Genomic DNA, 12,941 nt, shown 5'->3' with positions numbered 1-12,941 from the left:
AACAAGGGGTAACTTGCACTTCTTCTGTGTTGATAAACATGTCTCCACAATTTATCCCCCAACTGTGCCACTGTTGAGGCCGTCTGGCTGAGGGGACGTATCCTTGTTTCACACCAAGGCCGACATCAACAGCCGCAGGGAAAAAACGACAGTGTTGAACCAAGCAGCGAAATGACAAAACATATCTAAGAGAAAGAGGGGCAGAACAAAAGAGGAGAGGGAAGCACCGGCGCTGCCACTTAAAGAGGAATTACTGTACCCCACCGTTAGATAAAGGGCTTATCACCACACAAAATGATCACCTCCGCTGAGCAGAGGCTCTGTCACTGACTCAGAGGATAAACTTCAGGTTTCATCTGACAGGAGGAGGAACAGCCAACCCGTAACTCCTCACAGTCTCTCCCTCCTCCTCCTCCTCCTCCACCTCCTCCTCCTCCTTCACCCAAGCATCTCTCAGGACAGTGCGGATGATGAACACAAAAGGATTACTGTTTTTCTTCTCCTCTCCTCCCACAGACGGTCTTTCAATAGACTCATCTGTTTCCCTCCCTGAGAAAAAGCCAAAACCGGAGATAATCGTCTCAGGTGTAGCTCTTCCAAACGACTATTCTGGAGCGAATCAAACTGCTGTTTGGAGCTACAGAGCATCTTTTTGGTCTGTTTACATTGGCCTCCCTGGCGGCTAAGGGTCTCTGTCTTCCATAAGGAGAGGAGCCTATCCTGTTTGCCTTGTAGATAGTCCCAAGGGCCCGGCTGAGTCTGAGCAGTATTGATATTCTGGTGCTCAGCTGCGCGGCCTGATGGTCAGCCTTGGCGAAGGGCGGTAAACGCATCTGCTGGGACTAGATGGGTGGTTCAGTGGCTGGGCCTGTAGCCTCCAGCTTCACTCTCTGTCATAAAGCCCCAGGGAGACGTGACAAATGACATGGACTGCATCTCTGACAGTTGTTCAATGCTCTTTCCAATGATAATGCTCCCCCGCACCCCAACTTTCACCACACATTCAGACAGGAGGCACAGAGATAAACTGCGCTGATTAAATACCTCGATTCCGCCTCTTATTGCTCTTCCAAAAGAATAGGGCCTCTAGATTAAAGGGTCAGTCCACCTTAATTACATGGTGTCTAGCCATTGAGGACTGCCTATGTTTTGAGATGCTTGTCTCAGAAATTTCCGTCTCTACCCCGATACAATGGAAGTGAACTTTCCAGAAACAAAGTCATTTTAACTCAAGTTTAAAACAGTTTTGTTCAATGTTTTCAAGGGAGCTCCGGCGCTACATGTGTAGGCTGATGATCTCAAAAATGCAACTACACGCCGGGGCTATGGCAGCTACGGATAAACCACGTGGGGCCGGCAAGAACTGTGACTGATCAGTTTGGGCTGCTTGTGCGTTCAAGTTTCTGATGCCGCTAAAGACTGTCGAAGGTGAATACAATATAAGGAAAGTTGAAAAAAAAAAAAAAAGAATCGGCGGTCTTTTCAGTTATGAAACAAGGCAGACTTTCCCAACAGCACTCGTATCACAAAGCAACTGAAGGAATGTAAACACCAGACGACTATAGGTAATTAACAATAAATCTGTCTACTGTTGCAGTGGAGTAGCTGTATAAATCATGACCCATGCTCCAGCTATCTACAGTCATGCCATTGCCTCAACTATAAATCTATCTTACCAAAGAAATAGTCCCTATAACAAATGTTAACATGTTTTTATTTTTGTATGCGTGTCAAATTAAATTCCATCCACCTCCACTGTATTAGGGTGGAGGTATAAATAAAGAAAAATGTTGTCACTTGGGTGAGCTGGCCCTTGTACATGTACTGCAAATGCAGCGGCTGTGGGTTCTGCTCGAACAACCTGTGGGAGAGGATAACCCTACAAACATGACATGTATGGCTACCATTAAAAAGGTTGCTGCCTCCTCCAAAACATGTTTCTCTGCTCTTCGCCTTTTCCCTGCTCTCCCTCCCTCTTTCCCTCCGTTTACTGGCAGGGAGAGCGGAGCGTAGGGGAGGCAGCAGGTAAGGCAGATGCCAAGGGCTCTCATGATCCCCCCCCCTCCCTCCTTCTCTGCTCTGTATCTAATAGACACCTGCTCCCTTGTCAACCCTGGACTCCCACCTGGCATTGCCCCACATGGCTCCGTCACTAACGTCCACACAAACATACAGTACACATCCAGTCACCGCACTCACGTTATCAGCAGCACTTTCTCACTTATTCCCCACACTAACTGTAACAGCGCAGTCCAATTTTTGCTGTAAACCTTTTTGAGAGGAATCACAACCCCCAAACGGCTTGTTTGAAGACATTTAGCCAGAAGGGTTGAAAGGAGAACAAAGACCATGAGCAAACTAACAAGAACGGCTCTAGTGGGCTGCACTCTTTAGTTTCTGAGGGAGCTCTATTCACGTTCTGTTCCTCCCTCCTCTCTCTCTCTCTCTCTCTGCCCAGAAAGGTTTGAATGGACACAAGGCCTCCTGCAGGCCAAAGTCAATTAAAATAAGAGAGAGTCTAGGGAGCCCTAGTATCCCTGGTTACTGAAAGCACCCAAGAGGCCATGCAAAACATCTATGTTTAGTTTTAGCCAAAGAATCCCTCGCTTACAGGCTTCCCTGAAGTGTAAAATTGTGGGATTTACCTCATAATGTATGGAAAACTACATGAAAACCTGGTTGCTATGACATTGCTTAGAGCCGGTGCCAAACTTTCCCGCGTAAACTAACGGCTGGATCATAAATCATCTCCTTCTCTGCCTCGCGGCGCTCCGACACAGTCGCCACAGAGCCGTGGATGCCCGCCCGGCATCCAACAAACCTCTCTTTCGTCTTTTCACAGATGCCACCAATTGTTCATCAGTGCCAATTTGATAATGAAATGGAAGCGACTCGTCCATCGTGCAGTCTTTAGAGGAGCGGGTATAACAGGTTACAGACCTGTTGTCCATGCGACATACCAGAACCGCTTGTTTATCCATGGGGGATAAGCAGATCGAAGCTCACAGAACGCCTTTAAACACATGGTACACATTTTAGCTCTCTCAACTCTGCAACACTTCCGGCACGGCAGCGAGTGCTAACTGGGTGTTGTAAAACCGAGTCTGTAAACTGACTTCATTAGCTCAGTTTCTGAGACTTTAAAGTTGGGTGAGTCATTTCGTGACATATTTCAGGGTGAGCGATGTTTTCAGAAAGCTGATGAAGTGGGAAGGATGTGTGAAGTGGGAACATGTGAATGTCATGGCCGCCATGTGGCATCAAAATGTGACAGATTTCCCCTGAGGTCCCTTAAACGTATGCAATCAAGGAGCTATTTCATTAAGTGACAATGAGCTGCAAGACAAATTACCAAAACCGTAATGACAGTATGTAGCAGTGGAAAAGTATGATGAAGCAGCTACACGTTGTGGATTGAAAGCATTAGTTCTAACGGTTATAAAACACTCTGTCTATATAGGCCAGACAACCACCTCCTGTCTGCACCTCATCTTTGTCTGATGCTTTTTTTTTTTCTTGCATTATTTCCTCTGCTGCTCTCTCTCTGGGAAGTCAATGATGTTGGAGTCTTGTCAATGAGTACTTAGGCCCGTTGCCTCATGGGGAGCCAGACTTGCTGGCTAGGTTTTATGGCCCATTTCAGAGCTGCTCCGGCTTAAATACAGCCTCCTGCTGGCCACATGGCCACAATGTCGTGCCATGTCCATCCGGCGAGGAGAACGTAAGGGGGGGGGGGCTTGGACACGTGCCAAAAAGGTTTTACTGAGGCCACAAGCATATGTGGCCATGTGGAGGCAAGCGAAACAATGCTGCAGATTTGGTGTTTCTGGGTTGCTGTTTTGACGTCCTGTGTTCTTTGTTGCAACATCAAAACCCTCTTTAGACTGCGTTACTGACAGATAGGAAAGCTGTCCCTTATTCCCAGTAACTTCCCACTTCTGCAGTCGTAACAACTCCAGTATCGAAATATCCAGCCAACCACTGTGATACAAATTTGATATACGTACATATGAAAATGGAGGATTCCTAAATAAATTTAAAAAATGTCAAAGATAAGACATTTAAATAAAATCGGTGTTCACAGATTCGAGATAAAGAACAAACTGTATATCTTTAAAGAAATCCACTTTAGACTAACTGAATACCAGCTGGAACCTGAAACAATAAACGCCACCATCTTGAGATGATTTATGCAGATCTCATCACTCCGGCTGACATTTCTTGGTCATGGTTACACAGGATCCAAACCTTCGCCTGAACAGGGCCAGTGTTTTAAACGATAATCTCTCTTGGCACATGCAACAAATCTCTTCATTAAAAACAGGGCATGCCATTCAGCGTCCCTGTAAAGCACGGAGGTGGAAATCTATAGAATTTCACCCCCTGGTGAGAATTAATTTGTTGTGCGTTAAAGCCAAACCAACATTGCATCTCCAATCTGTTACTGTACGTCGCTCCCCGCTACATTAAGCTGATTGGGAGCAAAACTCCTTCCAAACCTACAACTTTATGTCTTAATTCAGGAGCTACAATCTCTGACCACAGCGTGTTTATAGTGTCTGAGGCCAAGTTTCCTCAAAGAACCATTGCAGTGGTAGCACATTTACAAATAAATCATGTATACTTAGCTGCTAACCATTTTGCAAAGCATGCCATTGTGAAATTTCATGTAGTATTTATTATTCGCTTAATTTTTGTACTGTATGAAAATACACCGTATAAAGTTGCTGGAGTTGTGTAATACGTCACAGCAAACATCACATGTGCCTTCTGGTCAGAGTTACATTGTAGGTTCAATTGAAAGGTTTGGACTGCGTTACCACAAAGTGATCATGTAACTTCATTTTCATTCTTAAAGTTTCATTCTTTTTTTTGTTTTTTTTCCGTTTTTATTGTTACCTTTCAAAATAAATGTCTACTAATTCTCTTGTGTTCTTGTTTCATGTTGCTCTTCTGAAGATTAAAAGTGCTACACTTTATGTGATTAATAGGATTCAAGTGAAGTTTCAAGAGTAAGCGAACTGATTTTTTCATTCTGTACATAAATGAGTTGAAAAGAGTGGAAACATACATCAGCAAAAATCTAAAATGGTACAGCATGTATTTGAAAACAGTAAGTAAACACATATACATGATTTGTAATTAAGTAGCTAAAACTTGCAAAAATACTGCCATGGTCCTTAAAACAGGGAAAAGCATCTTTGTTGACTAGTAAACGCTGAAGCAAAATCTTTGTGTGCCACAGACTATCGCATTGCGTTTGGACAAGACAAATCTTCACAAGACTTATCTAACTTTTCCCCTTGACCACGCTGAGGTTTCAGCTGACCGCACCAGCACAGAGTGTGTTTTTAACCGTGCACTTCTGCAACCAGATTATCAGTTGAGCAGACCTGCAAAGAAGCTGCTTACAGGAGCCAGACTGTTTCCCCGAGCAACAGGCTGCTATTAACAAAGGCCCGCCTTAAGCCCTCGTCTACAATGATACTAATTAGGCATGGAGCAGATGTGCCCGGACTAGTGCCCACCTCGGGGTGCTGGCCAGGACCGGTAGTGTCACGGCGGCATACGCTGGTGACTGATTCACCTGCGACCTTTAAACAGTGGGCCTGGTGTCAAAGCCTCCCTTTAGTAGTACAGTAGGAAGAGACACTGGAGGAGCCTGGGTCGGGTCCCGGCACCCCTCTAGGCTCATTAGAGTCGTCCATATGTGCAACAGTGCAGCATTTGAATAAAAAGCTTCCTAATGATAACACTCAGGCCAAATGGAAACAATGAAACTAAAACCGTATCCATTTTCAACAATCATTTGTATCTGTACATACGTACTGTATGTATGTATGGCCTCAGGCAGAATACATTTTGCAAACAATGTGTTTTTTTTATTTTTATTGAAATGTATTCATCCGCTTCCTTCAAATTGAATTGCTGCATTTCTATTTTTATTTTAATAATTTTAAAATCTATTTCATACTGCAGATGTCTTTTTAATTTTTTTTACTTTTTTTTAAATTCTATTTTATTTTATACATTCTTATTGTGTCAGTTAAGTTTCTGGTATTTTATCACATAATATCATTTACATTTTGCCCTTCTATATGTGGCCCAGTACTGGAACTCTGTTGTGTGTATGTAAAATGCAATTTCCTGTCTAATTTATGCTTGTTGTACCAGTTTTCTGGTCTTTAAAGTTTAATTATATTTTTGTGACTCTCATGTAAGCTCTGTTCAAAACTCTTACTGTTCTTATTTTTTCGAAAAATTGTGTAGTGTGTTTAATTACCATACAAATCACCAAGTAGAACAAGGCATAAACTTAAGATTGTCAATGGCTTCAATGAACAGCCGAGAACACAAGTGTGAACTGTGACGCAGGCAAGATGATAAAACAACATGTGTGACATGCTTCATACTGTAAAACTCCGACAGACAACACAACAGCAGCCATGTAGCTTTTCTAGATGACCAACCAATAAAAAAAATTAAAAAAAGCACGTCTGATGTCATTCCATGTACAGTATGTCGACACGGTCCAGTGTGAGGACATAATGTAAGGACTGTGATGAGGATGGTTGGTTGGATTCAGCCAATGTGCATGAGTTTCCTGTGCGACACACAGCAAGTACCTGAGTCAGACTGACACCTCCTGCAGCAGTTGGTTTCTGTAGGGTTCAAATTTTACATTTTACTGAACTTTACAAACATGTCTAAGATATTCAGTAAATGACAGACATTTGACCAAACCTATGAGATGACGGTGTGATTGAGAAATATATATCAAGTTATAACTCACAGACGGTCTAAAAACCTACAAAGAGGAGAGAATAATTGAACATACTATACAACAAATGAGAAAAAAATATATATGGATGTAATGGAATTGCAGAAAACTTTAAAATAGATCATACTTTTTTGCTGCGTCATGGTACAAAATGGCAAACATCCAGTGCAGGCAATTTAAGGATTTGTGTCATTCCTGCCACTACAAAAATGACTTAAAAGTATTATTATCATGAATTATTGAGGTATCCGCTAATCAATGAGCCTACCTTTCTCTATTGCTATTGATCTGTAGCTCTTTATCCGAGCAGTTAGCCGAGGTTTGATCAGAATTCTATGATAGACAATGGTGTGCAAGTATGGTTAATGTGTGCAGCATGGGGGTTGTGAATTGTGCCATAGCCATGTGAAAGAGGAATTATTGGTGCAGTTTAAAGCTCTGCTGTCCACCATTCGAGGTTGATAAAGGTCATAGATTACTTAATGCTTCTTTAATGGGCTGCTTTAGCATCGTCCGATACCGTCATTTGTAATCTCTCATAACCGTCTCACTTTCTGGATCTCCAAGAACGCAGGTCTCTCTCATCTGACCACTGAAAGCATCTTTTCACTGCTTTTTGAACAACGCATATAAAGATGTCTCCCTTTCTGCAGAAGGTAACTCACTCTGCTGTAGATACAGATGAAGTAAAGTGTTTCCACCGCTCTTCACACTGATAACCTCATCCACACCAAGTGTACGATTGCCTTCTAGCTACTCTATGGGATTGATCGTAAATTAAGAAGTCTGCTTTTGGTGGCTGTTGTTTGTACTTTAAAGGACTTACAGTGAGATTAACAAGGAGGTGGATGCGCTTGTGATCCTCTTTGATGCGAGGAGGAACTCTACCTTCATTTACACATGGCATTCTAATAACATTTTAATACTCGTATTATTTTCAGAGATCCCATCATATATTCCAATCTTGTGACAAAGTTGGTATGACGAATATACGTCTTTGAATCATGCTGTTTTGTTGTGCCATCTTTGGAGGATTCAATATCAAATGTGATCAAAATTGTACTTTGGGTTTGATCGCAATATACGAAGAGGTGTAAACAAAGTGCATCCTATAATTACTTATTAAAAAAAGCCACATGAAAACTGCCTGCATCATCTGCAAATGTTATCAATTGCTGCTGCATGCCGATTGCTGTTATTGTGATTCGGGACTTTATCCAAGAAACTTCAACGATAAAGGTCAGTGCAATTTCACACCTCGGTGAGATTGTACAGAGAACAAGAGATTCATTGAAGCTGACAAAACAACAGTAATGAATAGCTGGAAGTGTGTATTGCTGTACAGCTATAGCCAGACATCTCTTTACCAACAACGCCTGTTGCAAAAACTCTCTTGTCTTGGCACGTTGGGAGTCATCCCACAGACACATTTTGGGAGGAAAAATAATTGAATAATTGCCCAAACCAGGACTTTACTGTTCAGCTTAACAAAACCCCTCTTAGTAGAGAGAAAGCCAAATGAACAATAAAGAAACCAGCATGCCAACCAACCAACCAACCGACATTTAATTCTCAAGTTAAGTCAATAGGAGAAAGAAATTACATCAGCTGACTGTGTTTCTCACCCAAAATCTTTTGTTAGTTTGCGTAGTTTGTAGGATCCGATGTCATCACTTATTTAAATGTCCAAAGCAACTTAAAAAAGAACCTCTTTTTCCACTTCCCGTCATTGATCTGTATGTTCAATGTGGTTTTTACAATAATCAATCAAAATGAATAATATATATAATATACTTCCGACAGAGATTTGGAGCTATGAGGAGGCAAACGAGTGACACAGAAGTAGTTTATGTAGCTATAAAGAGTGTTGGAAACATACTGAGCATATAGATCAATGGTGGATTGTGCAGCAGGAGTGTTTTGACAGGTTTCTATGGATGTTTTACATATTTTGCGCAGTGACTGGATCACCATTGTAAATGGATGAATGAGCCAATTTTCGAGCTCAAAGACAAGAAGCATTTGATGTTCCCTAAAGATAGATTTTTGAGGGTATTCATTCAAGTTGAATATGAACAAAACAGGTGCATTACCATCTCAATGCAGTAGAATGTTTGAAATTAAAACCTGTTTCTCCCATTTATAAACCTCAGTGCACCCCACATGATGGGACCATGAGAAACACTGAATCACTGATCTGAAACCAGCAAATTACTACATAGGGAGAGAATGTGTGCGTGTCTCTGCAGTGAGCCTGGCTGCTTGTGCTGTGTGGCACAGAGGGGAGTGGGTGTGATGAACTGCCAAAGAGTCTCGCGGAAAACGCCGCCTCAAGTAGGTCAGTGCGACTCAGAGATAATCAAGGCCATTTTGACCCCTTCTGTGTGAGCTGTAAGTGGGTCAAATGCAGCAGTCAGCTGTTGCAACTCTATCACACGGGGTGCTGCGAGGCACTCGTCATACTGTCAAAGCCCATTCCGTTAGTTTAAGACGTGGCAGGGTGCCCGCCTGCACCTACCAATGCAGGAATCAACCCTCTCCCCCCCATACCCTGCCAGGGGTGAAATAATGTGAAGTTACTCTCAGCGGCAGATCCACCTTTCCACTTGTCACTGAATACACCCCCTACAAACACAACCCTCTTTCACTGTTGTCTCCTCCTTTTGACAGCTCGCAGCTTTGCAGCTCTGTCCTACTCACAGCAGCAAAGACTCACCCCCCACCCCCCCCACCCCCATGTCTAAAATGCCACCCGCATTGTAACCAGACTATCTCCAGCAATGTCCCTGCTCATTTCTCACTCTTAGCTGCACAGAAAAGAGGGGAACTCATGTGTCTAGAAACACTTCTGAGCATAAATCTGCAACAGCAGAACAAAGGCGATACAGGGCAGCCTTAATCTCTGCACTACTGAAGCCAGCAGCTATTTTAAAGCTCTTTCTCTGTGTCTCTCTATCCCTCCCACCTTCCTCTCTTCTCTCTAACATTCTTCCTCTCTCTCCCCCACCCTCCCTCTTCCCCTACATTTCCCCCGATGTCTCTGGGCAGCAGCTTCCCTCTGTTTTCCTCTCCTCTCTCCCTGCGTGTCCAGTGACTGACTGCACAATACTCATCAATTATTCATGGCTGCTCTCTCCGTTTCGCAGGCAAAACCAATCACAGATGGAGTCATTGCTAATGGGCTCATGCTGTACTTGCCACCGGCTTCTTTGCACTCAAGCAACAAATACCCCAGAGACAATGAGAGGGAAAACAGGGATAAGCTGTAAAAAAAAAAAAAGGAAACTTCATACAGCACTAACAGCCACAAGAGAATAGGAGGACACACGTTTGTGGTCAGAGAAGAAGAAAGGTATCGTCACAAATAATTTAGCAATATTAGGAGCCGGCTTCTGCAGCAGTAAAGGGTTAAAGACAGAGAGGCTGGGGGGTGGGTGGGACACAGGGAGGGGGGGAGGGGGGGGGGGGGGGGGGGGGGGAGGGGGAGGGGGGGGGGCAGGCAGAGAGGGAGAGAGAGAGAGAGAGAGAACCAAATGCTTATCTCCTCACCTCGGATGTATGCAGCAGTTATTGATGTATCTTCTTTTTCTGTCTAGTGATCCATTGCTTGCTCTCCCAATACACACATCACACAGAAGCAGCCACAGCCACTTCGCCAGAAGGGAGAGAGGGAGGGCAGGGGAGGGGAGGGAGAGGAGGGGAGGAGGGAGGGAGGGAGGAACGGAGAGGAGAAAAAAAAAATGCAGGCGGCTCACATTTCAAACCTGCAAAGGGGGGTGGTGCCTAATGTGCTAGACAGCCTGCATCTTGGCCCGCGTCCAGAGCAACGAGTAAAAGAAGCCTCAATCAATTCATTTAAAGCAACATTTGCTATGAGGGAGATGCAGCGCAAGTACCGCCGAAAAGTGGCAATAGAAATGGTTCAGGTGGGTACATTAAGCAGTGATTCCAGCCCCCAAAACCTTGTCTTTGCATAAAGTCGACTTAATCCATCAAACTGGTCATTGTAATTAAGGGGCATGGAGGAGGAGGAGGCTGGCTATTGTGGCTTCCTGATGCACTGAGTGTTTAAATCAGGGAGGGAGGGGCCAATTAGACCACATTCGTCTTTCAGCACACTTCAGCCACGGTAAGCTTTTGGAAAAATAATTACACACATATAAAACATGTAAACTGTGGGTAGACACACCACCTGAGGCAGTCTGGAGCGTCTATTGTCATCTGCAAATAAAAATACTCACACTCACCGGCAGCGAGTCGAGTCGGGTGTCAACTGATCGGTGGCTAAAATACAATAATATGCATTTAATTAGAGACACAAGGTGCAATGTTAATTAATTCTAACATGCAAACATCCGATTTTGTTGCACTGCGAATTACAGAGCCATATGGAGTGGCTGAAGATGCTACCAATCACCTCCTGCTGCCACAGACATAATAACTGCGACGACTACAGAGAAGGACAGACAAGCTCAACCGCTCTTATCTCTGGTGTCTCCCGTCTGTATTTGCTCTCCTAGTATTTACTATCAGCTATGTGCACGGCAAGTGACTTACAGCCCTAAATCCCGACAGCAAGTCAACACATCCATCATAGCTAGCTGGAAGACTTCACATACGGTGATCATATACTGTAAAACAGTGTGTCCAAAGTGGACACGGTGTAGATTTATAGCGTCTGTGACACACTTATCATATATAATAAGCCTTTAACCTAGTAAACTCTGACGAGGGTCCATCTTTACAATCTGCTGCAGACAAGACCCCAAAAGATACCAAATGTATTGCACTTGGACTTGTAAAGAATAGTGCAGACCTCCAATGATTATAATGTATGAGGTGTTTATACAGTAGGTGGGGTGAGTGAACACTCTTTAGACTGGATCTCACTTCTTGGACTAAAATAATTGTACCACTTGAGGAACCACGGCTGCCTCACCACCATCTGAAATAAAACTTCCATACATGGAAAATAAAGTCTTAAATGTGTATTTAAATGGGATTAACTAAAGGTTGTTTAGTTGTCAGATACAACTCAAACAAGCTCTCGGCCACCAACAATGTGTTATTTTCTATTTAGGAAAAGCCACAGCTAAACTACATGTTGAAGCACATCGGGTGGAGAGATGGACAGAAGAAATAGAAACAACATTTTAGTGTGGGAAGTTCTGGGAAGAGAAATTACAGCCCTTCAGGCCTGTGTTTGTGTGTATCTGACCTCTGTATCGTGTGTACAATCAGAGACTTTTCCACAGGCCAATGACAACTTGGTGTTCAGCACCACTTCACTGGAAGGCAGACGTATGATCAGCTCTTTAGACTACAGTTTATTTACCTTCAATTTGCACTTAAGCAAACTAATAAAGTCAACCACGTCAAGTGTAAAGAATAAAAGATTGACGGCACCCTTGAAAGACGTTCTTCTTTCTTTAAACCCGGCACACTTTCATTTCTTTGGAATTTCCATTAATATAAAAAAATCAATGTTTTGAAATAAGATTTGCTAGCATGAAGTTGATATTCATCTCTCTATTTAGTATTCACTCCAAAAATGTTTATACTTTGCAGAAAACTCTTTGAAAATGTAGTGCTATGACGGTCTAAACTGCACATCCTGCACCTGTGGCATGTCTTCACGCTGTACATATATTGAAGCGTATCAAGCGTATCACTTTATTTGGCTTTGTTTAATAGATTTCTAGATGAATCAATTGGTCACACTGCCTGTTGATCTACAAACGCAAACATCCCCCCTCACACTACCAGAGGTCCCACCATAAAACGTCCACTATCACACCAACTAAGCAAGATGAAACAGAGGATATTTTTTAAGATTGTGGTTAAACTACAACCCACAATGTCTTCGGATCAAGCTTGAATACAAACCTGCATGTGTGAAACATGTAGAGAAACAAACCAGAGCTGAAGCCCAACTAATTATCTGTTGAATAGCTGGTTTACCAGGCGTTTGTTACATGAGAGAATGAACTGAAAAACTTTCGACTGGTCCCCGTCTCTTATAAATCGGTGCCTCCTTTCACTCTTTAGAGCTGAGGAATTCCAAGAGCTTGCTGAGGCGCAAACGATTGGGAATGTGCTACTCTGACCCTCTTGGGGGGGGGGGGGGGGGGGGGGGGCAGGGTGGTATATTTTGTTGGAG

At 43.3% G+C, this 12,941-nt stretch overlaps 1 protein-coding gene across 6 annotated transcripts in view; it reads right to left on the bottom strand.

The window, feature by feature from the left end:
• Nucleotides 1–12,941, bottom strand: part of LOC116381453 (zinc finger MIZ domain-containing protein 1) — a 104,762-nt gene that overhangs the window by 12,926 nt on the left and 78,895 nt on the right. For 2 of the 6 annotated variants that reach the window (XM_031843618.1, XM_031843619.1), the window contains exon 6: nucleotides 6,627–6,662. The exons of 2 other annotated variants lie outside the window; for them this stretch is intronic. In XM_031843618.1, the coding sequence (XP_031699478.1) occupies nucleotides 6,627–6,662 (36 nt within the window). Of the gene's footprint in view, nucleotides 1–6,626; nucleotides 6,663–10,330; nucleotides 12,907–12,941 lie in introns of those variants that run through there. 2 more of the 6 variants (XM_031843622.1, XM_031843623.1) reach the window with 2 other exon arrangements.

The sequence above is a fragment of the Anarrhichthys ocellatus genome, unplaced genomic scaffold, assembly GCF_004355925.1.
Source record: "Anarrhichthys ocellatus isolate YVR2014 unplaced genomic scaffold, GSC_Weel_1.0 scaffold4, whole genome shotgun sequence".
Taxonomy (NCBI): Eukaryota; Metazoa; Chordata; class Actinopteri; order Perciformes; family Anarhichadidae; genus Anarrhichthys; species Anarrhichthys ocellatus.
The sequence above is the reverse complement of the archived record's forward strand: the minus strand, read 5'-3'. Positions and strand labels throughout refer to the sequence as shown.